At 34.6% G+C, this 26,026-nt stretch overlaps 1 protein-coding gene across 10 annotated transcripts in view; it reads right to left on the reverse strand.

The window, feature by feature from the left end:
• The window catches only part of SIZ1 (DNA-binding protein with MIZ/SP-RING zinc finger, PHD-finger and SAP domain-containing protein), a 93,052-nt gene extending 67,232 nt beyond the window's left edge, over positions 1-25,820 (reverse strand). For 9 of the 10 annotated variants that reach the window (XM_089791092.1, XM_089791090.1, XM_089791097.1 and 6 more), the window contains exons 1-5: positions 25,560-25,820; positions 25,198-25,456; positions 14,150-14,230; positions 11,394-11,436; positions 10,492-10,570 (exon numbers count right to left, since the gene is read on the reverse strand). In XM_089791092.1, the coding sequence (XP_089647218.1) occupies positions 10,492-10,570; positions 11,394-11,436; positions 14,150-14,230; positions 25,198-25,224 (230 nt within the window). In that variant the 5' untranslated portion in view covers positions 25,225-25,456; positions 25,560-25,820. Of the gene's footprint in view, positions 1-10,491; positions 10,571-11,393; positions 11,437-14,149; positions 14,231-21,054; positions 21,196-25,197; positions 25,457-25,559 lie in introns of those variants that run through there. The other variant, XM_089791091.1, reaches the window with a different exon arrangement.
• Positions 25,821-26,026: the final 206 nt, after the last annotated feature.

The raw sequence follows: 26,026 nt of genomic DNA on the forward strand, positions 1-26,026 counted from the left end.
TTCAGAGAATCCTAATCAATTCCTAAGAACAATAATATAAATGAGTTATGCTTAGATGAGGGAATTCCTACAACCAAGGTTTGGTTTACCAAATGAAACTACACAAAGATGATGTTATCTCCACAAAGGGAACAAGAATGATTTTTGTATTGTAATTATTCATCCAAATACCAAATATTGGTGCAATTCCAATGTACTTCCATAATTTAGCTTTAGTATTTGATCAAATCCAGGCTAACCTTAAATTATGACTTGCAAGCAACAAGCAACAAAAGGAATGGACATGGAATTCATCATTCATTTTAATATGTCTCCATTTCAATCAACGAACTTTAACTAAACTATACAAAGTAGAAACCATGCACAATGTTGAAACAACGCACAGAAACTAACCAAATCTTCAATGAAAGTAATGTAATTATTACACACATCCTCTTGACAACAATTGTGTATCTCCTCCTACTCTATTGCTACTTACTATCTACTGACTAACTAACTTGAATCCTTGACACAAATGAGAAAGCCAAACCTTTTATAGATCTCTCAATTACAATGAATGGCCTAAATTGATTTGAAATCAATAGCCAAGATAATTTTATGAAAACACTAAATAGGGTTGTTACAACAATCACTTACAAATATTAAATACTATCCAAGAAGGAAATTGAATTGCTTTGGAGTAAATATAAATTTGAGAATGAATCAATGAAAAATTCACTTTGATTGTACTGTCGTAAAATATTAACACCTATAATTGGATGCTTTAGGACCCCTATTACACCCCATTTTGATGATTTTGAGGACCAAATGTTCGTTATGCTTAATCCTAGCAACCTATCTTTTCTCCCCCTTCTCCTTTTCACCCTCTTCGAGCTCCAATTCAGATTTAAACCAATTACTTATGTGGCACATCCCCAATGGTAATCTGTCCCTAGGTTTTGGGGCCCAAATTTTAATCGATGCCTAATGCCAGGGCCTTCTCAAAAGATTTTCTTGTGATTGGTTTGGATCAAATTCAAATCCCAAAATGATAAATTAGTAAAAAGGGGTTTCATTTTGACATCCATAATCTATTATCAAGTACAACCATTTTATAAATCAAACTATTAAGCTTTTCAAGCAAGCAAGAGCAATTGGATTCAGGATTTGAAGGCAAGCATCCAAAATAGAGATCTCTAAACCTCCAATCTTCAAAGATCATTCAAGTCAAATGAAATCTTCTCCATTTGATGCAAGTTTCACTACAATGATGACCAAGTAGACGAATTCTCAATCAAGCAAGAAGATCAATTCTTCTATCCACCTTCTCTCCTTTGCAAGTGGTTATCACACATATGTACATTCAAGATCTTTAAGTGTCATTCATATATCTATGCATTTGTGAGCATATCATTGATTCTACATCACATTTCAAGGTCAAATCTTTGGATTTCAAATGCATTCAAGCATCTTCATGCATATGAGTGATTTCTACATCCACCCATGTGGGCTTATGCAAGGTGAATCTATTATTTGCCTTCCTATATACTTTCATTTATGTAGTTTCATTTCATATTTCAAGATTGATTCCTTTACTGGGACTTAACTAGGGTAAGCCGCTTTTGTGTATAGGAATAAACTACGAAGCTATTGGATCTTGGACAATTTGTCAAAAATTCAAACAAAAACAAGAAGAACATGTTGTCATGTCCCTGCAATTTTGAGCTCTAGCTTTCAATCACAAGTCAAAGTTGACTTCTAACACTATTTCTGTAAATTTATTCTTATTGTGTGCTTGTTACAGTCAGGTTTTTACCAATTTTCCAATGCTTTCCTGGTTAATCATTTACATTACCATTTTTTACCAATCTCATTACATTCTCACATATTTTAGTCAACGAATCATTATCCCCATTAAGAGCTTAACTCTTGATGATTATTGGGGACATCTTCCTTCCTAGATGTGCAATTAATGAAAAGGAAATGATTTATCCATCCATATATTCATTGTTTCCTTTTCACCATTGTACATCTTTGGTGAGCCCGACCCATAACATTACAACATCTATTTAGATCTACATCGTATGCATCACATTCTTCTCATTTTGGTAGTTGGATCTAAATTTACTTTAATGCTTTACAGTGGATCTTTAAATTTGATTGTTGAATATGCTTTTCATAAAAAAGTGTTATTTTATTTAGTTGATTTTCTTGTGCATGAATGTTATTTACCTTGGGTTGGGTTCTAATTATAACATTCCAATTAGGAGAAGTTGTAGACTTATGGGTTCCTTTGATCCTAAGCCCTCTAATTTTTCTAGGAATCTTGATGAGACCAACATGCATACTAAAGACATTAATCATGCCATTGAGAACAACTCTTCCCACTCATCTCCTGATGAAGAAACCTTAGGAGCCCCTCCTATGCAAGTTCAAAAACTTTCCAATGATTTTAACTAAGGAAAACCCCTTTAGACAACCTTTTCCCTTTTTTTTGTGTGAGGGAACAAGTTACGAAGCTATTAGAATATTATAACATTTCTTTAATGTAATCTTCATTAGTCTTTAGTTTATTAAGAAGTTCTATTTTTGTCTTTAGTTCACAATTGTTTCATTTAGAGACATCGTCCTTGTAAATCTATATAAGGAGCCGTCATCTACTATTTTAATAACAACATCGATTTACCATACTATGGTATCAAGGCAGGTTGATGGGATTTCATAAACTTTGGCAATTGTTTTAAGAAAAAGTCTAGCCTCTTCAAATCTGGAATTTTTTCCAAAAATTTGTTCTTTAGATATTTTAAAATAGAAATCCTCAGGAAAATTTATGAAAATTTTGTAGTTCGGCTTTGAAGATTGCTGCTGAAAATCGTGAGCCTAGTCAACAGTTTTGATTGCCACATAAAGGTTTCTCTAGTAAATTTATAATTTTCCCTCAAAAGTTATTTGGTGTGTTTATATTTTTTTCCTCAAAATAAATCTCGAGCATTTATATTTTTCCCTCGAAAATTATCTGGTGCATTTATAAATTTTTCCTCGGAAATTACACCGTGGGTTTATAATTTTTCCCTCAAAATTTATTTGTTGTAAATTGCCATTGTATCCTTAGATTAGTGTCTCAAATTCTATTGTTTGGATATGATTGATTTTACACCTCAAAAATCATGTTTAATTTTTCTGATTGTTCTCCTAAAAAAATCATGGCATTTTGCAGTCTATTTTGGGGCATCAAGCTTATTTGAAAAGTTTGGAGGGTTTGTCGATTTTTCGTCAAACTTGTGCTAGTTGTTCCCAGTGTTTGTCTCTATCTCTAGTGAAGAGAAACTCTATTAACCAACATCAAGTTGGATGTTTTGTGATGATTTCGGTCAAATGTTTTGTTGATTTTGGGAGGGTGAGTGGCAAACTTAGTAATAGGCTCTTGTCTTTTTTGCAAAGCTTTTTGAAGAAGGGGGCACCCTTCTTTATTTATTTATTATTTTTGTGGATGGCTTCTTGGTCATTGACATTTTACAAATCCAGGAAGGGTCTGAACAACAACAAACTGTTTTGATGAATTTGTGACCAAAAGAAAACAATTAGATAATAACCATTCAGGGAGTGTGTTAGAATAATATAATGTTTCTTTAATTGTCATCTAAGTTAGTATTTAGTACATTAGGTAGTTTTTATTTTCATCTTTAGTTCACCATTGTTTCTTTTAGAAACATCGTCTTTGTAAATCTATTTCAGGAGCTTTTACCTCTTATATGTTTAATACAACAACAACAACAACATCTAACACTTACAAACTTTGATTTTTTAACATCATATTACAACCTATGCATTTTCCGAAAGCACCATTTGGATTTAATATTTTTTATGCTTATCCTTCAAATCCTTTCAAAAAAATGGAATTCCAAAAACAATTTGCACCTGATTTCACAAAAATGTTGCCCTTTGTTATGATTGAATTCAAGCCTTACCCATTGGTGCTTTCAAAAAATTCTAAGTTTATCAAAGAAATAATTCACACCTTCTCTACTTATATTGGATCTCTTCACATCTTTCTTCAGTCTTAATCAGTCAATGCTTAAGCAATTTTAATTTCTTTGTTGTGGTTTAATGCTTGAATTCATTTTCTTGATCTCTGATTCTTCTCCTTGCCCATGTTTACAGTGCTCAATAAGATGTGTAAGTCTTCCTCTTGGTCTATTATGCTATTCATTTACAGATTAAATACCATGATGAATAGTCTTTAAGATTTATTTCTACGATGTCCTCTATTATTGGAATTGTGATTGGACTAACCTATCCTACATCCTTGATCTATATTCCTTTCTCCACCTTTTGGGAGAAACAACTAGCACAATGTCCTTCAAGTGGTGTCACTGCAGCAACAATAGTAGAAAATTGCTACGAGATCAAAAAACGAGATCGTGGGTTACAAGAAAAAAATACAGTAGCACAAAAAGTCAGAAATAAGTTGAAGTTGTTGATGGCTAAGAATAATATATAAGAAGATTTGGCCGTTCAAATAGAAATGTCTGTGATTGAAAGGAGTATCTTACAGGAACACTCAAAAGAAGGCCATTGGTTTGTGATTGAAATCATGGTAAAGAAAATATCGAGTGAGGGAGAGCACGCCAGAAGAGTTTTTTTGTAAGATCGGTATAGTCAAGTGTTGTGACATTATCACACATCGCCCCATTAAAAATGAGGACCCCTAATTTTTGCTTTTTAGGGTTTTGTTTTAGTGTTTCTGTTCCAATGTTCGGTCTCTTGCTAGTGTGAAGTTCAATAGTTCAATCTAAATTCAAGGATGTCAAAAATTAAAAAGGGAAGAAAGCATGGTCAAATGAGTATGAGTATTTTGATGCCACAGGGGTGCTCGAAAGGGCAAAGGGATGAAGAACAACCTTGATTGAGGAGAATGAGAAAAAATATTGTGAAGAAATGTCTCAAACCTAGTTGAAGCCCACCTCAATTCAAGAGGAAAGTCAAGGGGAAAACCAAGAAGAAAATTCAAGAGGAAAGCAAGCAGAGATGGACTTAGAAAGTTTAGAGGATAAAATCAAAAATTGTCTAAGTGTTTGAGAATCCTAATTTCAACAAAAAGCTTGTCTTGAAGAGATGAAAAAGCTCCAACATGAAGAATTTGTCTAAGGCATGCCAAAATTCTCATCAAGGCATGAAGTACGCTCAAGAATTCATGGAAATTCCTTGTTCCAAATTGAAGTCTGCTCAAACTAAGAAGTTTTTGAAATTGACTAAGCGTCAAGAAATTTCTCTATCCATCATCAAATCCAATCAAGTCAAGAAGGCATTGTGAATTCCATTAAGTGCTTCAAAATTCACAATTAAGCATGAAGTTTGCTCAAGAATTCATGGAAATTCATTGTTCCAAGTTGAAATCTACTCAAACTAAGAAGGTTTGATATTGGCCAAGTGTCAAGAAAATTCTCAATCCATCATCAAATCCAATCAAATCAAGAAAGCATTGTGAACTCTACTAATTGCTTCAAAATTCACAAGTGAGCATGAAGTTCACTCAACAAGTATTAAATTTATATTTCCAAGTAAAATATGTAAAGGAAAGTTGAGAGAAAATCCTACTGCCAAATATTCCCATCCTAGGATGACTTCAAATTGCCTACATACGGGAAGATTCCTGAAAAATCAGGCCTACAAGTGCATTTCGAAGGACAAGACTTAATCATTTCCAAAATTCTTATGGCCATGTCTACATTAAAGACAAAGATAAAGGAGATGCACCAAACAACCAAGGATTTCCAAAGATCAAGATCAAAGAAATGAACTCAACTAGTATAAGAAAAGATGACATTCACAAAAGAGAAAAAGAAGCACAACCAAGGACTTCATCACCTACAAAGAAATTGACAACAGAAAGAAGGATGGATGAACAAGGGAAGAATTCAAGGACATCTTCCAAATTTCAATGAAGTTCACATCAACAAGTCAAAAATCTTGCATTGAAGAAGAGTAGTCAAAAAGTAGAAAATTCCAAGTTTAAGAAGGTTTAAACTGATACAAGTTGGGAATATTTTTCCAAAATCTCAAATTCCCAAAATTGAAGAAGAATTATTCAAAGCCAAAGAGATAAGCATGTTGAGGTGGTAACCACTTGCCTCCACTAATTAGATAATATCATGACAAGACGTCTAAGTTCAATGAAGCCGATCTTTTCTTCCATTGGGATAAGGGATGCTTTCTTCTAGAGGAAAGCAAAATATGAGTTGTTTAATTTTCATCGGTTCTCATTAGATAAGCATTGCAAACCCTAATTAGGGTATAGTTGTCCTAATCTTGGTCATCAATCTTAAATTGATTTGGGCCCTTCATTTGTTTTTTTCTCCTACATAAACCACACTCTTCTCATTTGTAAAACAAAGATTCAAAGATTGTTGTATAAAACACTTCTTAAGTAGATTTGTTTTTCAATTGTTGATGAATTCGATATCTTTTGCAAGTTGCATAGTTTCTTGTCTCTCACCTATAGTAGTTTTTATTTTCCAAGTTGTTAGATTAAATGAAGAATTTGATGAGAGTGTTCATTACGGAACATAGTAACAAGAATCGCGCTGAAATCGCATGAATCGTCGATTCAGCAATCAAATTCATGCACGCTAATTTTTTTGATGACGAAAATCATGATCGGCAATTTCATCGGGTGAATCGCATGTATCAATGATTCACTCAAAAAATAGCCTGAATCGCCAAAAATCGGCTGACATCAGTAGGTTTAGTTGGAAATAATAAAAAAATCACTTATGTTTTTTGCTTTCTTTTTTACCTTTCCTCTTTGTTATAACCCTAAAGGGCCTTCTAATTGTTAAGCATGACTAGAAGAGAGGAGAAGAGAAAAAAAGAACCATAGGTTATAAAAAATATAAAAATAAAAACGACGACAAATAAAAAATGTTTAGAATGCATAATGGACGATGCCCAAGGGAAGGGAAAGACATAATCAGGTAGTAAAACATCAGCAGTTCCCAAAAAGAGTGTGGGATCAGAAGAAAATCACCAAAACATTGAGTTCCATGTAGTTTTGTGTGGGTTTCAGAGTGCAAATTTGGTCTTGGCCGTAGGGGCGCTGCCCCTCGACCCCGCCCTGTATCGCGACAGAGAGCACGCCTAGGGTGCTGCCCCTCGACCCCGCTGGGAGCGTTGCCCCCTAGACCCCCAATCACTGCGGTTATCAGTGGTGGGAAGTCTAACCAATTGATGAGACCTGAAGTTGTTGCAGGCATGGAGTGTCTGTGGTGGAGAGAACAATAGAGCAAGCCTTTCGAGAGGGGTGATATCCTTTGAAGCACTTGGAGTAGGTGTTGGATGTGAAGCTATCTTATAAAAACTCTTTACCCCGTGTGGTAAACACAAACTTCCATGTTTATATATGTTAAGTTTCAACTTCTATTCGATGATGTTATAATGTGTTTAAGTTATATTCAATAAAGGGTGCATGAAATAAGTCTAAAATTGTTAAAATCTCTACATTTAAAGGGTTTTTTCAAATTTGCCGATTCATCGCCGATTCACCAGTGATTCACCCCCGACTCACGATTCGATTCGGCCGTGCCGATTCCAATACAATTCCGATTCTCATTACTATGTTACGGAATCAATTTGTCATTTGATAGTTGGATGATTTTCAACTATTGTTCAAAATTAGTGTGAACTTGTAATCAAAAACTTAACTTCCTGTAATAGAAAACTAACATCCATTACTGCAGTCATTGTTCAAATATAAATAATGAATTTAACTAATGAATTTACAATACAAAAGTACCAAGAAGCAAAACCAGCTAATACAAAGGTGATGACCATTCAAAAACAACCCGATAAATTAGTGTTATAGAATTATAAGCAAAATGTATATCATATTCAATCAGTCGGCTTCAAAGATGATGTTCTTGATTTTGAATATAAGCATACACAACTCTGATATCAACCATGTGACACTTCCTAGAATATGGGAATCTGATTCAACTGCCAAGCCTGTGTGCTTTAGTTGGCAAAGGATAGTAAAGGAAACCACTGGACCTGTTATTTCGATATTCTAAACTTTTCTTTTGCATTTTAAAAATTTGATCATGGTCACTGCTTTGCTTGCTATCTTGTGCATACTCAATTCACAGATTTAACTGCCATCCTCAATGCCTTTTTCTAGAGACAAATCCCCAGCTTGATATTGAAGGTATTATTTATGTCCAAAAATAGAATTTTTCAGTTTGATATGTACCAATCCTATTATAAAACAGAAAATACACTTGAATTTTTTTTACTAATATGGTAATCAGTAACTTAATAAAAAATTCTAACAAACTATACCTATAAAATTGTCTCAGTAATGGTGAAACTGAATTGTTGACTGAGTTGTTTGACCAGTCATCCTATATTAATAACAAATAAAAAGAACAATTTTTTAAAAAGTGAGAGGGGATTATAACGTAAATTTCCTAATGCCCCTCATTATTATACTATCACTTAGCTTATTAATTAAGACAGCAATAAATTATCTGATGTATAGATATTAACCTAATACCAATGCATATGGATTGTGGATGAGAAATTGTTTTTATCGGATATATTTTATACAAAAGATAGACATAACATAACCATCAGTCTTGTATTATATGTGCAAGACTGTAAACATGATCACTTCTTATTTTGTTTTTTTATAAATAATAATGCATAAGCAGACACAATTGTGCACATTCATGTATTTGTAAAATAATAATATTATGATATTATAATTATAAATGTACTTATTTATAATATAATGTATGCATATGGATTGTGGATGAGAAATTGTTTTTATCGGATATATTTTATACAAAAGATAGACATAACATAACCATGAGTCTTATATTATATGTGCAAGACTGTAAACATGATCATTTCTTATTTTGTTTTTTTATAAATAATAATGTCTGCTAAGCAGACACAATTGTGCACATTCATGTATTTGTAAAATAATAATATTATGATATTATAATTATAAATGTACTTATTTATAATATAATGTAGGTATGTGTCAAAAAACTCAAGTTCACATTCCTCAAGAATACACATAATATTTTATATTAAACAGTTATAACATTATTCAAATATTCTTATAAATTATATAAGATATATGAATCAAAAAACATGATATATTAAATATTAAATATATTAAAAATATAGATAAAATATTATTAACAATTGGTCTTAGCTGAAATTAGCCCAGATTTCTTGCAGGAGTGAATAGATGCAAAAGGACAAGGATCAATGATCTTTAGATAATCATACAAAAGCAGAATTCTGATATGTAACGTGCAGCTTGAACGTAATAAGAGTTATTAGGCAGTTTATATGGTTAGTTGTAAAGTTTGGAAAATGTGTCTATAAAATAACAAGAGGGATATGTAAAGATTAATAGATTACCATTTTGTTAAATAAACCAAACTGTCATGAGTTTTGGGCAATACCAAAGGTTTTATTTACTCTGTTCATTCCTCCCAGTCCCCACACCAAACATATATACAAAATATTTTTTATTAATTAATATAACTATTTGGCTATGGTCTTTTACCCATCAAAAAAACATAGATATAATATATTTTCTACAGTGTAAATATGTACTTTCATTTATATTTATTAATTTTTAAAATTACATATCGATTACAAGCAGTGAAACCTGGGTACTTGCACCCCCCCAATCCTCGAAGTACCCGTCCTTGGGACATCCCCGCACCGTGTAGTTGGAGTGCCCGAGCACCCCCCTTTATGCCATTCTACAACCATGCCACCATCAGCACAAGTACTTCAATGTCTATTTGAATTTTGATTTTTGAGTGTTACTACTGGTATGTATTATGTCATTATGTTGAATGTTCAGAGGTTTTGGTTCGTGGTGCGATTTCAATTCGGTTCATTATACTAAAACATCGTTTCGTAACTAGTATTTCAATATTTATATGTATAGTATATAACACTGCCTGTTCCGCGCCCACCCCACCCCCTCACCATTGCACCCCCATTGTCCTGAAATTGAGGCCCTTTGTACCTCATCTCACAAATTCATCCCGGCATCCCAACATACCCCAACACTAGTGTTTCATTGATTACAAATACTTCGCACCTTTGAGCAGAGATCAATACAAGCTACTTACCAAAAAAACACAACTTAAAATCACACTTCTAATATCCCTATGAGGAATTGAACTCAGGTCTCCACTATAAAAACCCAAAGTTTTAATCAGTTACGCTCAACTTCCAAAAATAAATTTATTAGTATTAACAAAACAATAACTAATGTATATAAACAAATAAATCATATTAAAAAATATGAATAAATAACATTGAAATATATAAAAAATGATATTAAGATCATTTTAAAAATGAGAGACAGAATTAAATCTAAGGGGATTATATTTGGCAGTGGACTACCGAGAAAAACTTGCCATGATTTTTCGATTCAACATTGAAAGACTCCCACGATTGTCCCCAATCAGAAGTGATCATTACCTGTATATGTCATCAATAATTTTTGCCACCTCATCCTTTCCAATGAGATGTTTGTTGCCCCATCCATGTAACTTGGACTCTGCCATGCACACAAGAGAACTACACCTTAAGATATATGACAATTAAAAATATTGATCACACAAAAGTCTCAATGCAACAGAATCTATAGCATATATATCCAGTTTGATATTAGAATCCAACCCTGAGGCTCTTTTACTTTTCTTGAAATAAATACATGGTTTTGTTATTAGTTGCAAACAAAAAAAACATACAAAAGGAACTGCACTAAACTAGAGATCACTGCAGCACCACTCAAATATGGAGCAATAGCAAAGCAAGCTAATTCATATTTATCATTAGTAAAATGACAAACAATGCAAGCCCTATAAATAATTGACAGCTAAGACCAAATATCCAATCAGATATTCAAATATTTGCAAGCTATAATTAACAGTAATTGAGAGCAAAAGCAAAAAATTAAAAATTTAATAAAATAACCCACAATGCATGCCCTACAAAATAATTGACAGCCAATGAGATATCCTAATATTTTCAAGATACAGTTAGTAGTAATTGAGGGAAAGTGAAGATGATCACATCATCTGTTTGATACTCATATACTCAATTGTTTAATACAGAGTTTGTGCATACAATGGTCATAATCAGCCTAGCACAAACCACAAAAATGTAGAATCTAGTCTCAATACCAACAGTCTGGAACTGAATCTGACTGCTTATAAGAATATAACAAGGATATAACAAATATTCTAGCAGTTTATTTAAAATCTGACATTTTAAATTGCACAATCTAACAAATTACTTATAGAAATTTAATGAACTCTTCTAAGAAACTTTAAGATGTACAAATAGCCATCAGAAATAGGGACCCTTGGAATCCTCACCTTTATCATCAGAGAGCATGGCCATTATCCTGTCCAAGAGAACCTGAAAATAAATATAAAACCATGAATATGAGCAATGAAAAGGTTTCAAAAAGTAATCAACAAAAGGAAACATGACTTTAAAGGTAAGAACTTGAATCCTACAAAATTCCACCAACAACAACAAATCTTTTCAGATTTTAATAGTCTAACAGAATTTGTTGTTCAAAAGGTGAAATTCAAAAAGGAAAAACATGAAGATATGAGAAGTAACAAATGAAGCAGACACATCTTGGACAAACCATAAAACATACAAATTTGACAGTGAGGAAGGTCATGCATCCAAAAACAAAGTTGCCTGTGAAGCTCAAACGGCATGCTCTAAATACAAAATTCAACAAATTCAATAAAAACAAAAAACAAATCAATTACCCCAGAATTTGAAAGTAGGGATATTTAATATTAGAGCTTTATTTTCCATTGAAAATAGAGTTGAATGTTCAACAGGAATTCAGAGATGAACATTTTGGCAGAAAATGATTCTAGAATGTTTCTTTTTTTTTTTGTGCAATAGCCTCAATTACCATGCAAACTCAGACATACCATCCTTGTTCACCACTGCACCCCTGGTGTGGGTAAGAATAACTCAGATTTTGAGTTTCTGGTTGAGGATATCTTTAAGGCTAATCTCACAAGGAAATTTGAACAAGTTTTCAAAATGTGCTGTATCCAGAATCAGTTTCATAGAGATGGAAAATATTGAGATGGCTTACATCATACCTTTGGGGACAAGGAATCCTTTTCATGTCCCATTTTAAGGGTGCCGTCCAGTGAAGTAGCAAGGTAGCACCATTCCTCTTTCATGTTTTTCAAACTACCATGGGCTGCATGAAATTTTGGCCCTTTGTTTATACCAATTCAGGCTAATGCAGGAAGGGGTTGGTTCTTTGCAACTGTGTCATTGTCTTGCTAATGGTGTCAATGTATGGTGTACCCTTAGAAACCGAGCTTCCTTATCAACAAATAAACTCATATCTACAAAGGTTGTGTATTATTTAAAATCAGAAGCAGTCAATAACTACATTTATATTTTGCAGCTTGCTTGCTTGCTTGCTTGCTTTTTAGCTAGTCTTTAAATTTTCTGTTTTCTTTGGAATACTTTTGTCTGTTAGATGACTCTGTACACTCGTGCCAAAAACAAATGATTACAATCTGTTCTCGTCAATTGATTATGCTTATTCTTTGTTATTTGCTTTAGCTACTGTTTGACATTTACTGCATCTAAGCCTACTGCTTTTAAATGTCAGCTCTTTGTTATTTAATCCCAAGTTTACTGCCATTTGATCAAAAGGAAAAGTGCAAACTTGCTGCAGCTTTATCACAAATTTAATTTTGTTCAAAAGCAACCCGTGCTCCCAGGCAAGAGTGCCAACAACCTGCCATATCTTTCATTTCCTCAATCAGCCACGCTTTTCTCTCAATCACAGAGATTTTTAGAATTTCTTCATCTAAGTCACATATCAGATTTTTATTTTAATTAAATAAAATATGGTTGAGTTTGATTTTTGCATTTTTGTATTTTTTTACTATTAGTAGAACTTCAGTTTTTATTCATATGATATTTATTTCAATTCACTATGCTAGAACTTGGTTTATATCTCAACAATTTGTTTATTTCTTTTATTTTTGGTATTTGGTTTTATGTTTGTTAGGATTTTTATTAAGACCCTCACAGACCTATCAAGGCTACTTCAAACAACTGCATCCAAGTCCAGATGAAATAACCTAGAGAAAGGAGTTGGGCCTTACCATTACCATATACGCAAATGAATGCAGCAACTAAAATAATTTAATGTGATACTAAGCTCAACAACTGATGACGGGTAAAAAATGTATCAGATGTCAATAACTTGGTTATAGATTTTTAGGGTTGTATCAGCAAATGACAAAAATCTCTGATCACGAATGTTGACCATCTGTTGCTCCAGTTCACCTCTGCAACTGCAGAATTTAACTTCTGGATGGACCTGATCCAATGTATGTAGACTAAATCTGACAGAATCTAACCTGTTTTTATTCACTTGTATTGCTCTTGGCATCTTAACTTATGTAAGAACAGACAATGTTTATAAAACATTTGGAGAATCCGCCTAATCATGTAAATTAGGCTCTCCTAGGTAAGAGATCCTTGGATGGATTGAATTTTGGCTTGAGTGAAACTATTGAGGATAGCAAGTATGAAGTAATCTCTAAGGTTAAAGTGCAGTTAGATTTGTTTCGTTCTCAAAGCCAAAACCCTCAATAATGAATTATTTACAATGTCCTTGCACTATCAGATGATCTTCAATTGATGCATTCTCCGTTTTGTAATTATATACAATCACCAAGCATGGAAAACAACATGGCATTCACTAAGCCAGTTTGCAAAAGCTAGAGAAAAGCTTCACAAGGTAGGAATTTAAATTTTTAAATATTTAAGTAGAGGATTCATCCACAGCTATGAATGTGACCTGGGTCAGGTTCAAACACGCACATCTGATCCCCAGCAATAAAAAAATAGGTTTAGGGATCAAAAAGTACAAAAATCTGCGATCCGAAATGAGAAGAATATGAATGTATTGGCCAAGTTAACACGAAAGTATGCAACTTTCAAGCTAATTATCTTGAACCTCATGACTTTGACCACAATAATGCCATATGATACAACCATTTCAACTTGAAAAGGCACCAAACCAGAGGGAGGGAGAGAGAGAGAAACAGAGAGAACAAATGAATACCTGCTTCTTCCCTTGCTTTGCCAAACCAAGCCGGCTCAGAACATCTTTTAATTCTTTAAGGCGAAAGAATGTCAATTTATCCTGAAAATATACCAGCAGTACCACCTTATCAAAATATGAAAAAACAATCATTCATAATAAGATTGATATAACTTATGGATCAAGAAATATAGCCAAAATGCCATAGTTTTCAAATAATTAACAGATGAAGTATTTACTAGAAATGGATGGGAGCTTAGAGAGCTAGTTATAGTTTCATCTTATTCAGTCTGACACAGGTTTTTTCCCCTTTGATAACACAACTTAATGTCATTTTTTAATTCTGGGTACAGAAAATGCAAAGTTCCTTTGTATTAAGAATTTTTCCATTAAGCGGTGGCAGTGAAGAATAGTACAAAGATGTGAAAATATGTCCAAACAGAATGTCGAGAACAGATTGGGAACAGTCAAAGAGGATGCTTAAAACATAAGATGTGTCATTTATGCTATAATCATATTTCGGACGTTGTTAGTAGGGAAAAGCAAAAACAAATCAGAAATATGACTAAGGTTCAAGGAATAACCAGAAGTTATATTAAAAATTTAAATCCAGATGTAGATTGAAGAAAAACAGAAAAATAACAAATGCACCATAAGTGTCACAGATTTGAATGTTTCAAATGTATGCTGTAAAAAGCAAATATTAAATTACATCCAAAAAAAGCCATTGAAATATCAGCCATCACTGATATTTCAATGAAAAATTAAACCCAAAAAAAGCCATTCCAAAATTAAATTAGATTAATAATCAGCCATCACTGATCAAATATCATACAATTCGTCACAAGTTCTCCAGGCTGATCTCAGGAGGACTGGCCAGACCCTATCTGATCCTAGGGCAAACCGAATCCAAATTCATATTTGGGAAGGACAAAAGCAGGACCCTGAAGATTTCCAGGAGAATCTGCTAATGTAGCTTAACAACTTTAAGGTTCTATGCCACATTTGACTTAGAGGAAAAATCCTTTGGAAAAAAGTGTGAATGGAAGAGAGAGGTCAACATTTGGTGTCACCTAAATGACACATCAACAGGATAAAACTAAGATTGACATCATAAACTCTCCCTTAGCTAAGATTTATATTCCATTTCTATGTTCATAAGTTCTTATTTGTGGGGGTTCCATCCCAGATTAAAAAGCTGACTTGCCGGTTTGGATTCCGGTTCGGATGCGGGTTCGACATTCGCTCAAAAATATTTTGAACTGGGTTCGGATTCATTTTGGGTTTGTTTGTACAATAAAAATTTTTTAAAGAAAAAAATTATAAATATGTAAAAACATGCTGCAGCAAGTTCATACACCACTATGCTTAAATTATTAAAGCAACTTAAAAAAATACACCACCACATATATTAACTATTCAGTTCAAATGACGGAACAAATTTAAAAACAATAATGCAATATCATTAATCGATCATATGTCGTGAACTATCATCGTGCTCCACAAAACACCAGAACTCACAATTGCTGCTAAAAGAACACAGTTCTGAATGCCCACGTTTTTTTATCACAGATCTCTAAGGAGTTACCAGGTAAAACTGTAATGTAAATGCAGAGATTCAGACCAACACAAGTAGAATACAGATTGATATTGGTGGTCGTGACTGTGAATGCTCGTGAATTCATACATGTCAGCTGTCGTGAATCTGAATACTCCTGTGACCTGTCCCAAATGTCAATGCTCCTGTCATGAGTGTGATTTAACTACAGTCTATAATTTATAAACTATATATTAGTTCCATGTCTTTGCCATGTATAAATTAGGTATGCCTTTGTCATGTGTTAAAATGAAAATACCGCATAAATGCATTTCTGGAACTAATTCTAAAGTCTAAAAGTTAAAACGAAAAAATCCAAATTGTCGTGTCATCATTTGAGAGCTGACACAGCAGAAATGAAGTTCAAAAACTTTGGTGAAAAGTCAAATTTGCCCAAATTCATTGCAGGCTCAAACGCAGGTTTGTAAAGTCTTTCTGGGCTCACATGAAAGAAAGCCAAAGTCACACACACAAATTTAAAAGAATGCCAACGTCAGACGAACAAATCTGCCACGAATTCAAACCGAACCAGAATGCCTAATGAATCGAATGTCAAATGTGACATGGTCTGAGCGAATACGGTAACTTAGTTATAAAGTATTAGCACAAGCCATGTTAAAAATCCTTTAAGTGGAAGGTAGGTTGAGCTTACCTGGGAGAAAGAATCTAAGCTGCCAGAGCCTGGCAAACCAAGAGTGCAAAATACTAAGGTTTCAAAAAGTAAGAACAGATATACAACGGTCTTCTATAAACAGTTGTGTATTTAGTAAAATGTATTGTCATTCTTAAACACCATAGTAAATCATCACAGTAAAATAGATTTCAACTTTATAAAAAGTTCTATTTTGGCATCAGAAAAGACTTGATCTTTTGTAGTTAATTGCAAGGATTTCATCCACGACTATTATGTTATACTTAAATTGGAAGGGTAGTATACTTAACTGGCTGCTAAACATAAGGGGTCATGGCATGGCACATTTGGAACCGAGAGCAGAAAATGTTATGAAATCATAACAGCTTGAAAGCTACACAGTCAATACTGCCTAGTGTTGAAGTTTAGTCCAGAAAATAATGATAAACAGCAACAAAAAGATAAAAATAAATACAAAAGATGTGATATTATACTGGGAAAACACTTCCACTTGATGGGAAAACCCCAGCCGCACCAGCAAAGTATCTCTTTTATTCATAATAAATATACAAGTAAAATGCATTCCACTTGATGTGTTATAACACACAAAGTAATCAAACATATTATAAAATTGAGAGACTTTTCACATCACAACCGAAGGTTTCTTCAATTTCCGTCCTTTTATATTTTCAAATGGATACCTCTGTGCATGACGCATGACACATCTCTTCATATAATATTATCTCAAATAAATATCTTAAATATCTACTCCAGCTGTAAACATAATATATAGGTATTATCTCATTTTCAACATGTAGCAAAATCAAAGATAAATATCTCTATCACAGCTATAATCTTCAACACTCCCTCTTAACAAGAGAGATATCTTTAGTATGGCAGGCACACATAGCTGCAACCAAAGATGTCAATGATAAATTCTCATCATATCAATTCTCATTACAATATGTTATCTCAACATAACATAATTCAATATAGTTGCTTCATAAGCACATAAAATCAAAGTCATAGTGTCACACACAACTTCCACCATGCCTACTTGCAAAGGGTGGTCCACCATACCTACTCACAGAGGGTGCAAGGAAGGCTTTCAGCTCAGACTTCTCCCAGAGAAGAATGCATTTTCACCATGACTACTCACAAAGGGTGGGATGGGGGCTTTCACCTTAGACTACTCCTTGAGAAGAATACATTTCCACCATGGCTACTCGCAAGGGGTGGTCTACCATACCTACTCGCAAAGGGTGGAATGAAGGCTTTCACCTAAAGGCTTCTCCCAGAGAAGAATGCATTTCCAAAATTTATACGAGTGGCAAAGATTCTCTTTAAATAGAGACCCCCTCTCAACAAGGACAATGTTGTTTATCACAATAAGATACCTAATTCCAATTTGGCATTGCCCCATAAGCTTGCAAAGAGTTAACCATCTCCCTTTGAAATGTAACCTCCCTTTGAAGCTGAAAAGTCCCCACCTATATATGATCTTCCTCTTTTATGAAGATGTGCAACATCAATTCAGTTCCAAGACTGTAAGCATCTACATATTATCTCTTCATCATCCAATTGCTTCTTGCCCTACAATCATGAGGGATTAATTATGACTCATAAAATCAACTTATCATGAAGACATATATAGAGATCAATGCTAAAAGCAATCACTATTTCCAACATAAATCAATATTTCAAGATATAATCATAGAATACTTATCTCCTTGTAGTCCAATTTTCCATAGCCGTCCAAACACAGTGAAAAAAATTACTGGTCGGATGTTCCAAACAACACATCTTTATACATGTACTAATTTCGTACCTTATGCATTGGTTGTTGGTGCATCCCTCTAGTAGATTGGCCACCAATAAACTTGGCTCTCTCCACACCAGATGCACATACTCACACATTATTCCTTGCAACAAAATTCTAGAGCTGAAAATTGATCCAGCTGCTTGTACGATCATCTGATCCATGCACCATCAACAATCATTGATTAAAATAAATACCAACTTCACAGAGTAATATTGTTCTCAAATAATTTATTATTTACCAGAAGAATTGCTTTGAAAGAGATGTTGTATTTATGAGTGTGCACTTCACCCATCCTTGCTTCTTTTTATCACACTGATGATGATATGTATGCTTCCACCAAGAAACAAAGAAGATAGAACAATTCTTGAACACTACAAGGCAAGATTAGCAACTCGCCAAACATAGAACTTCCGATAGTAGAGGTGTTGTGAGTGCAAAACATAAACCCCACACGTTATGAAAAAAACGATGCGCATGAGAATTGCCACCATGAATGCCATGTCATATGTTTTGAAGGCTTTACACATGGGCGATAGTGAATAAATACAATGTTTAGGGCAGAAAAAAAAAGTACCACTACCACAAAAATAGGAAATATACAAACTTCACAGTTATACAACGCTTCTTTCCTACATGTGTAAGAGCCTCCAATTAACAACATAAAGCATATGTCCCCAACTCAGAACTAGCAACTAAACCAAAAGGTTTCCTAACTTCAAGTATATTATGAATGGAGAAAGGGCACAGCTCAAATAGGGAATTTGCAAAATTTTGCAAGATCTCAATATACTCCCGATTAAATGGCTTGTCCCTTTGCTTTCGCCAAGATCTATGTCTAAGGCCATCTATGTGTTTAATTTGAGGTCGCCCAATACAATATCGTGCAAAGTAGTGATTTGTAGCTTACTACAAATAATTGCCATCATATCCCGAGGATGATGCATGATATGGTTGAGCTCACTCATGACAATGTCCCAAACTCCCAGCGTTATTAAGGGCTAATCATAGACCAGCGATGGCATTAGAATAATGCATTGAAGGGCCACCACACAACTGCAACAAGTGATTGTTCGACCATTACTCATTTCTCCTGGCACATTTCACTACAAATCAAGATAGCCAGCTACTGTTCGTTACCAAAGAAGATCCCTATTAGGTTGCATATTATTGTTTCGCAACCCAACAGTCAGCACATTATCGACTCTTGAAGAGATTATGACAAACTCCTTCCTTGAATTGTCGGCAGTTCCAAATCCTTAACAATTCTAGATGAAAACACTATGTCAACTCATACCATATCGATGCAATGTAATTTCATTCCAATAGAGATGGAGATGAACATATTAAGAATAATGCATGAGAGAAAACTGAATGAATAGATGCATGCATGTTTTTCTCTCACAACTATCATAATTGTTAACAATCGCATTTGTTACTACAATTACCAAACTTGGCGATGATACCATGTTTAAGTTTAGTCCAAAGAATAATAATAAACAGCAACAAAGACGATCAAAATAAATACAAAAGACACGAGATTATCCTGGAAAAACCCTTCCACTTGAAGAGAAAAGAGTTAAAAACCCAGTCATACCAGCTAATAATCGCTTTTATTGATAATAAATATACAAGTGCAATACTTTCTACTTGATGTGTTATCACACACAAAGTAATCATACATATATATAGAATTGAGAGACTCTTCACATCACAACCGGAGGTCTCTTCAATTTCCAAAAACAAGTCTTTTCATATTTCCAAATGCATGCCTCTTTGCATGACCCGTCTCTTCATTTAATATTATCTCAAATAAATATCTTAATTATCTACTCCAGCAGTAAACACAATATATAGGTATTATCTCATTCTCAACATGTAGCAACATCATATAGCAAAAGCAGAGATAAAGATCTCTATCGCAGCTACAATCTTCTAACACCTAGGACTAAGAAAATCAAAAAAATCTTCTAAAAATGTGATCACTTCAACTTTCTGTTCCGTCCTCAAATATGAGACCGAGATTAACTTTGTAGAGCTGTCCATGCAGAACTTTTTACAGCCAGTCCCTCCTTTAGGAAAGGCTATTTTACCAGGGCTCAAACAAACTCACTAAATAGTAACACCCATTCATGCAATAACCTAATGTATAAGGGTGATTTAACCTCCTCCAAGTGAGAGCTTAATCTGTCCAAGGTCGCAGCTGATTTTAGACACTGTGAGAGACTATTATGTCCACACTCATTGCAGATTTTTATCAGCAATTGTAAATTTCTGTATCATTCTACCAGATAGTCAAAAACCTATGTGTGAAATAAACGTATCAAACAAGACAACCCATCAAACTGATGTCATCAATATATTGTTTTCCATTTATCATATTCTATGACCTATTTCTGTGGTCAGCTTATTCTACAAGGTTTCTTCCGAAATTATGAAATAATAGTACTCATTCACTTAGAAGCGAGAGACTAAAATGTCCATGGTTGCAGCAGATTTTAAAATGAAAACACAAAGTTCAATAAAATTCTGATGGTTTCCTAAACCAACATAGTTTGCATCGTTCATACAAAATGTCTCTTAACAAAAACTACTTATAGACTAAGATGCCCAAGGCCACGACAGATTTTGAACATATGTTCTAACGTTCTAAGCTCTAACCTTCCAGTTCATTTTCTAGAAACATCTTCTGGAGAACAGCTATGTATGAAAGAAAAGAGATCAACAAGATGACACCAAAATTAAGATCAACCATATATTTTACATTTACGAAATTTTATAGCCAATTTTCACTTTTTGAGGGACTTATTCTTAATTGTTTTATCCAAAGCTATCAAATATTAGCAGCCAATCACGTAATAAACTGAACATCAACATACCTGGCAACGAGAGACTAAATTGTCCATGGTCGTGGTAGATTTGAAACGCAAATCACTCCAGCCTCTTGCTATCTTGCGGCACCGCCCCAGCCGCTATGCATAATCTCAATTATGAAGCAATCTGTGGCCCGCAATACTTAAAACCCTAGTCAAAATTCTATTGCAAGTCCCCTCGATGAAAATTGAACCCTATACCTCCACAATTTAGGCTTTCAACGCTAAATTTCACCAAGTCATTAGGAGGGCTCTCAACCAAACCCTAACCACATAACCAAATGATAGCGTTACAAATACATCCGTACCTCTACAATGTCTTGGAAGCTTCCCTAAAGAATAAAAAATCACAAGGATTCATTTCGTACCTGGAACGATGGACTTTGATCAAAGGATCGTGGGGCGATACCCCGGAGATCAGACACTTGGGGCCTGGAAGAACCAAGGGTTATGACTAACCAGATGCCAATTACCAATACAGAAAACAACCAAGAATAGCAAATCGTTGATTCTTTTTGCAAAGACAACCATAGAACCTCTACTTTACCTGCGCTCCTCTTCTCCTCCCTTGCTCCTCCCAAACAAAAATATTATTGACCAAAATTTTCCAAGCATCAATCGGAATGAATACAGACGCCAACAAAGATGCTTTTCATTAAATTGGAATTGAGTTTCAAGTCCGCGGTTTGCGTGCTGTGTGGTCCATGAATTTTTTTTTCTTCCTCCATTTTGCCCAGGTTTTGATGTAATTGTTTAGCTGTAGTTACGAGGGTGATTTCTCCATGAGCCTGCCATCATGAATGCCATGACATACACTGTGAAGGCTTTACACATGGGCGATAGTGAATAAATACAATGTTTAGGGAAGACCAAAAAAAAGTACCAGTACCACAAAAAATAGGAAATATATGAACTTCGCAGTTATACAACGCTCCTTTCCAACATGTGTAAAAGCCTCCAATTAACAAAATAAAGCATATGTCCCCAACTAGGAACTAGCAACTAAACCAAAAGGTTTCCCAACTTCAAGTATATTATGAATGGAGAAAGGACGCGCCTCAAATAGGGAATTTGCAAAATATTGCAAGATCCTATGTTACCCGAAAACGCGTTTCCAGCCCTAAGCCTTGAGTTTTGGAAACCGTCCCTGTTTTGGGGACTTGGGGATGGCTGGAAACGTTTCCAAGCCATCCCCACCCAAGCAAGAAAATCGAAAACCCGTCCCCAAAACTTCAAAAACGGTCAACGCATTTCTAGATGGTGTTGACCGTCCCCGAGACTCCGTCGTCATTTCCCATCCGTCCTGGGGATTGCTTGAAGTTTCCAATTTTAAAATAAAATTCAACTTTAAAAAAAAATTAATAAATGGTGCTTTTCTGCCCATTCGCTGGCACCACATTAAAATAATAAAATATGTTAATATAACCCATGTTGAAATATATTTTTTTGGAAGCCATTACAAACTTAGCATCCAACTATGACTGAAAATTAAAACTTCAACTTTTGTTCAACAAACCAGACCTGAAAAATGATTGTAAATCAAACTTCTATTTGATATTCATATTGCAGACCTGGAAATGATTGTTGCTGGGTTGAGGAATACTCAGATTGTTTTCAGCTTTGATAATGCTCTGATAGCAGCAATAATTGCCCAGAAATAAATTTTTATAGCTGATTACTGCCCAAACAAGATGGCTGCTACCCATCTAGGGAGATTTGGCACAACAAATTCGGTTTTCCTCCAAAACCCACAAGAAAGGGCTCTAAAGTCTAATCTATGGCAGATTGATTCTCTCATTTGATGTCATCCTATGTTCCAATTCTTCGACGATGATTCGATTTGATTCTATGTTCTATGCTAATTTGATGAATGAAATTGGTAATTTTACACTATGTTGCTATGATGAATGTGACAATGCTGTGTAATTCTGAAATTCATGAATATATATATATAGCCGTCCCCTATTTCAAACAAAAAAAAGTCCCGGAAACCCGTTTCCTCGTCCCCTCGTCCCCCCGCCCCGAAAACTTGGGGTAACATAGGCAAGATCTCAATATACTCCCAATCAAATGGCTTGTCCCTTTGCTTTAGCCAAGATCTATGTCCAAGGCCATCTATGTGTTTAATTTGAGGTCGCCCAATACCATATTGTGCAGAGTGGTGATCCATAGCTTACCATGAATAACTACCATCATATCTCGAGGAAGATGCATGATATGGTCAAGCTCGCTCAAGACAATGTCCCAACATTATTAAGCGGTAATCATAGACTAGTGATGGCATTAAAAAAATGTATTGAAGGCCACCACGCAATTGCAACGGGTAATTGTTCGACCTTTACTCATTTCTCCTAGCACATTTCACTACAAATCAAAATAGCCAACTTTTGTCTGTTACCGAAGAAGATCCCTATTAGGTTGCACATTATTGTTTCACATCCCAATAGTTAACACATTATCGACTCTTGAGGAGATTACGACAAACCTCTTCCTTAAATTGTAGGTAGTTCCAAATCCTTGAAAATTCTAGATGAAAACACAACGTCAACTCATACCATATCAATGCCATGTAATTTCATTCCAGTAGAGATGGAGACAAACATAATAAGAATAATGCATATGAGAGAAAACTGAATCAATAGATGCATGCATGTTTTTCTCTCACAACTATCATGATCATTAACAATCACATTTGGCCTTATGCATTCTACTTTACTACAATTATCAAACTTAGCAATGATACCATGTTTAAGTTTAGTACAAAGGATAATCATAAACAACAACAAAGAGGATCAAAATAAATACAAAAGACACGAGATTATCCTAGAAAAACCCTTCCACTTGAAGAGAAAAAACCCAACCATACCAGCAAAATATCTCTTTCATTGATAATACATCTACAACTACAATACTTTCTACTTGATGTGTTATATACACAATGTAATCATACATATATATATAGAATTGAGAGACTCTTCAGATCACAACCAGAGGTCTCTTCAATTTCCAAAAACAAGTCTTTTCAAATTTCCAAATGCATGCCTCTTTGCATGACCCATCTCTTCATTTAATATTAAATCAAATAAATATCTTAAATATCTACTCCAGCTGTAAACACAATATATAGGTATTATCTCATTCTCAACATGTAGCAAAATCATATAGCAAAAGCAGGGATAAAGATCTCTATCACAGCTACAATCTTCAACACCTAGGACTAAGAAAATCAAAAAATCTTCTAAAAATGTGATCACGTCACCTTTGTGGTCCATCCTCAAATATGAGACCGAAATTAACTTTGTAGAAATTTCCATGCAGAACTTTACAGCCAGTCCCTCCTTTAGGAAGGGCTATTTTACCAGGGCTCAAAAAAACTCACTAAATAGTAACACCCATTCATGCAATAACCTAAAGTGTAGGGGTGATTTAAACTCCTCCAAGTGAGAGCTTAATCTGTCCAATGTCGCTGCTAATTTTAGACACTGTGAGAGACTATTCTGTCCAAAGTCATTGCAGATTTTGAACATAGATTGTAAATTTCTGTATCATTCTACCAGATAGTCAAAAACCTATGTGTGAAATAAAAGTATCAAACAAGACAACCCATCAAATTGATGTCATCAATATAATGTTTTCCATTTATCATATTTTATGAACTATTTCTGTGCTCGGCTTATTCTACAAGGTTTCTTCCGAAATTACGAAATAATAGTACTCAGTTTGATTCACTTAAAAGCGAGAGACTAAAATGTCCAAGACTGCAGCAGTTTTACAATGAAAATACAAAGTTCCATAAAATTCTGACGGTTTCCTAAACCTACATAGTTTGAATCGTTCATACAAAATGTCTCTTAACAAAAACTTCTTATAGACTAAGATGCCCAAGGCCACAACGGATTTTGAACATATAACGTTCTAAGCTTTAACCTTCCAGTTCGTTTTATACAAACATCTTCTGGAGAACAGCTATGTATGAGAGAAAAGAGACCAACAAGATGACACCAAATGTAAGATCAACCATATAATATTTTCCATTTACGAAATTTTATAGCCAATTTCCACTTTTTGACGGGCTTATTTCTTAATGGTTTTATCCAAAGCTATCAAATATTAGCGGCCAATCACGTAATAACCTGAATATCAACATACCTGGCAACGAGAGACTAAATTGTCCATGGCCGTGGCAGATTTCAAACGCAAATCACTCCAGCCTCCTGCTATCTTGTGGCGCCGCCCCAGCCGCTATGCATAATCTCGATTATGAAGCAACCTGTGTTCCGCAGTACTTGAAACCCTAGTCAAAATTCTATTGGAAGTTCCCTCGATGAGAATTGAACCCTATACCTCCACAATTTAGGCTTTCAACGCTAAATTTCACCGAGTCATTAGGACGGCTCTCAATCAAACCCTAACCACATAACCAAACGATAGGGTTACAAATACATCCGTACCTCTGCAATGTTCTGGAAGCTTCCCTGAGGAATAAAAAATCTCAAGGATCCATTCCGTACCTGGGACAACGGACTTCGATCAAAGGACTGTGGAGCGATACCCCTAGATCAGGCACATGGGGGTTGGAAGAACCAGGGGTTATGACTAACCAGACGCCAATTACCAACACAGAAAACAACCAAGAATAGCAGATCGTTGATTATTTTCGCAAAGACAACCGTAGAACCTCTGCTTTACCTGCGCTCCTCTTCTCCTCCCTTGCTCCTCCCAAACAAAAATATTATTGACCAAAATTTTCCAAGCATCAACCGAAAGGAATACAGACGCCAACAAAGATGCTTTCCATTAAATTGGAATTGAGTTTCAAGTCCGCGGTTTGCGTGCTGTGTGGTCCGTGAATTGTTTTTTCTTCGTCCACTTCGCCCAGGTTTTGATGTTATTTGTTAGCTGTAGTTATGAGGGTGATTTCTCCATAAACTCCATTTCTCGTTAACTGCAGCAAATATTTTTTGACCGAAAACTACTA

This window comes from Cupressus sempervirens, chromosome 7 (genome assembly GCF_028749045.1).
Source record: "Cupressus sempervirens isolate cs-2001-9-10 chromosome 7, ASM2874904v1, whole genome shotgun sequence".
NCBI lineage: Eukaryota > Viridiplantae > Streptophyta > Pinopsida > Cupressales > Cupressaceae > Cupressus > Cupressus sempervirens.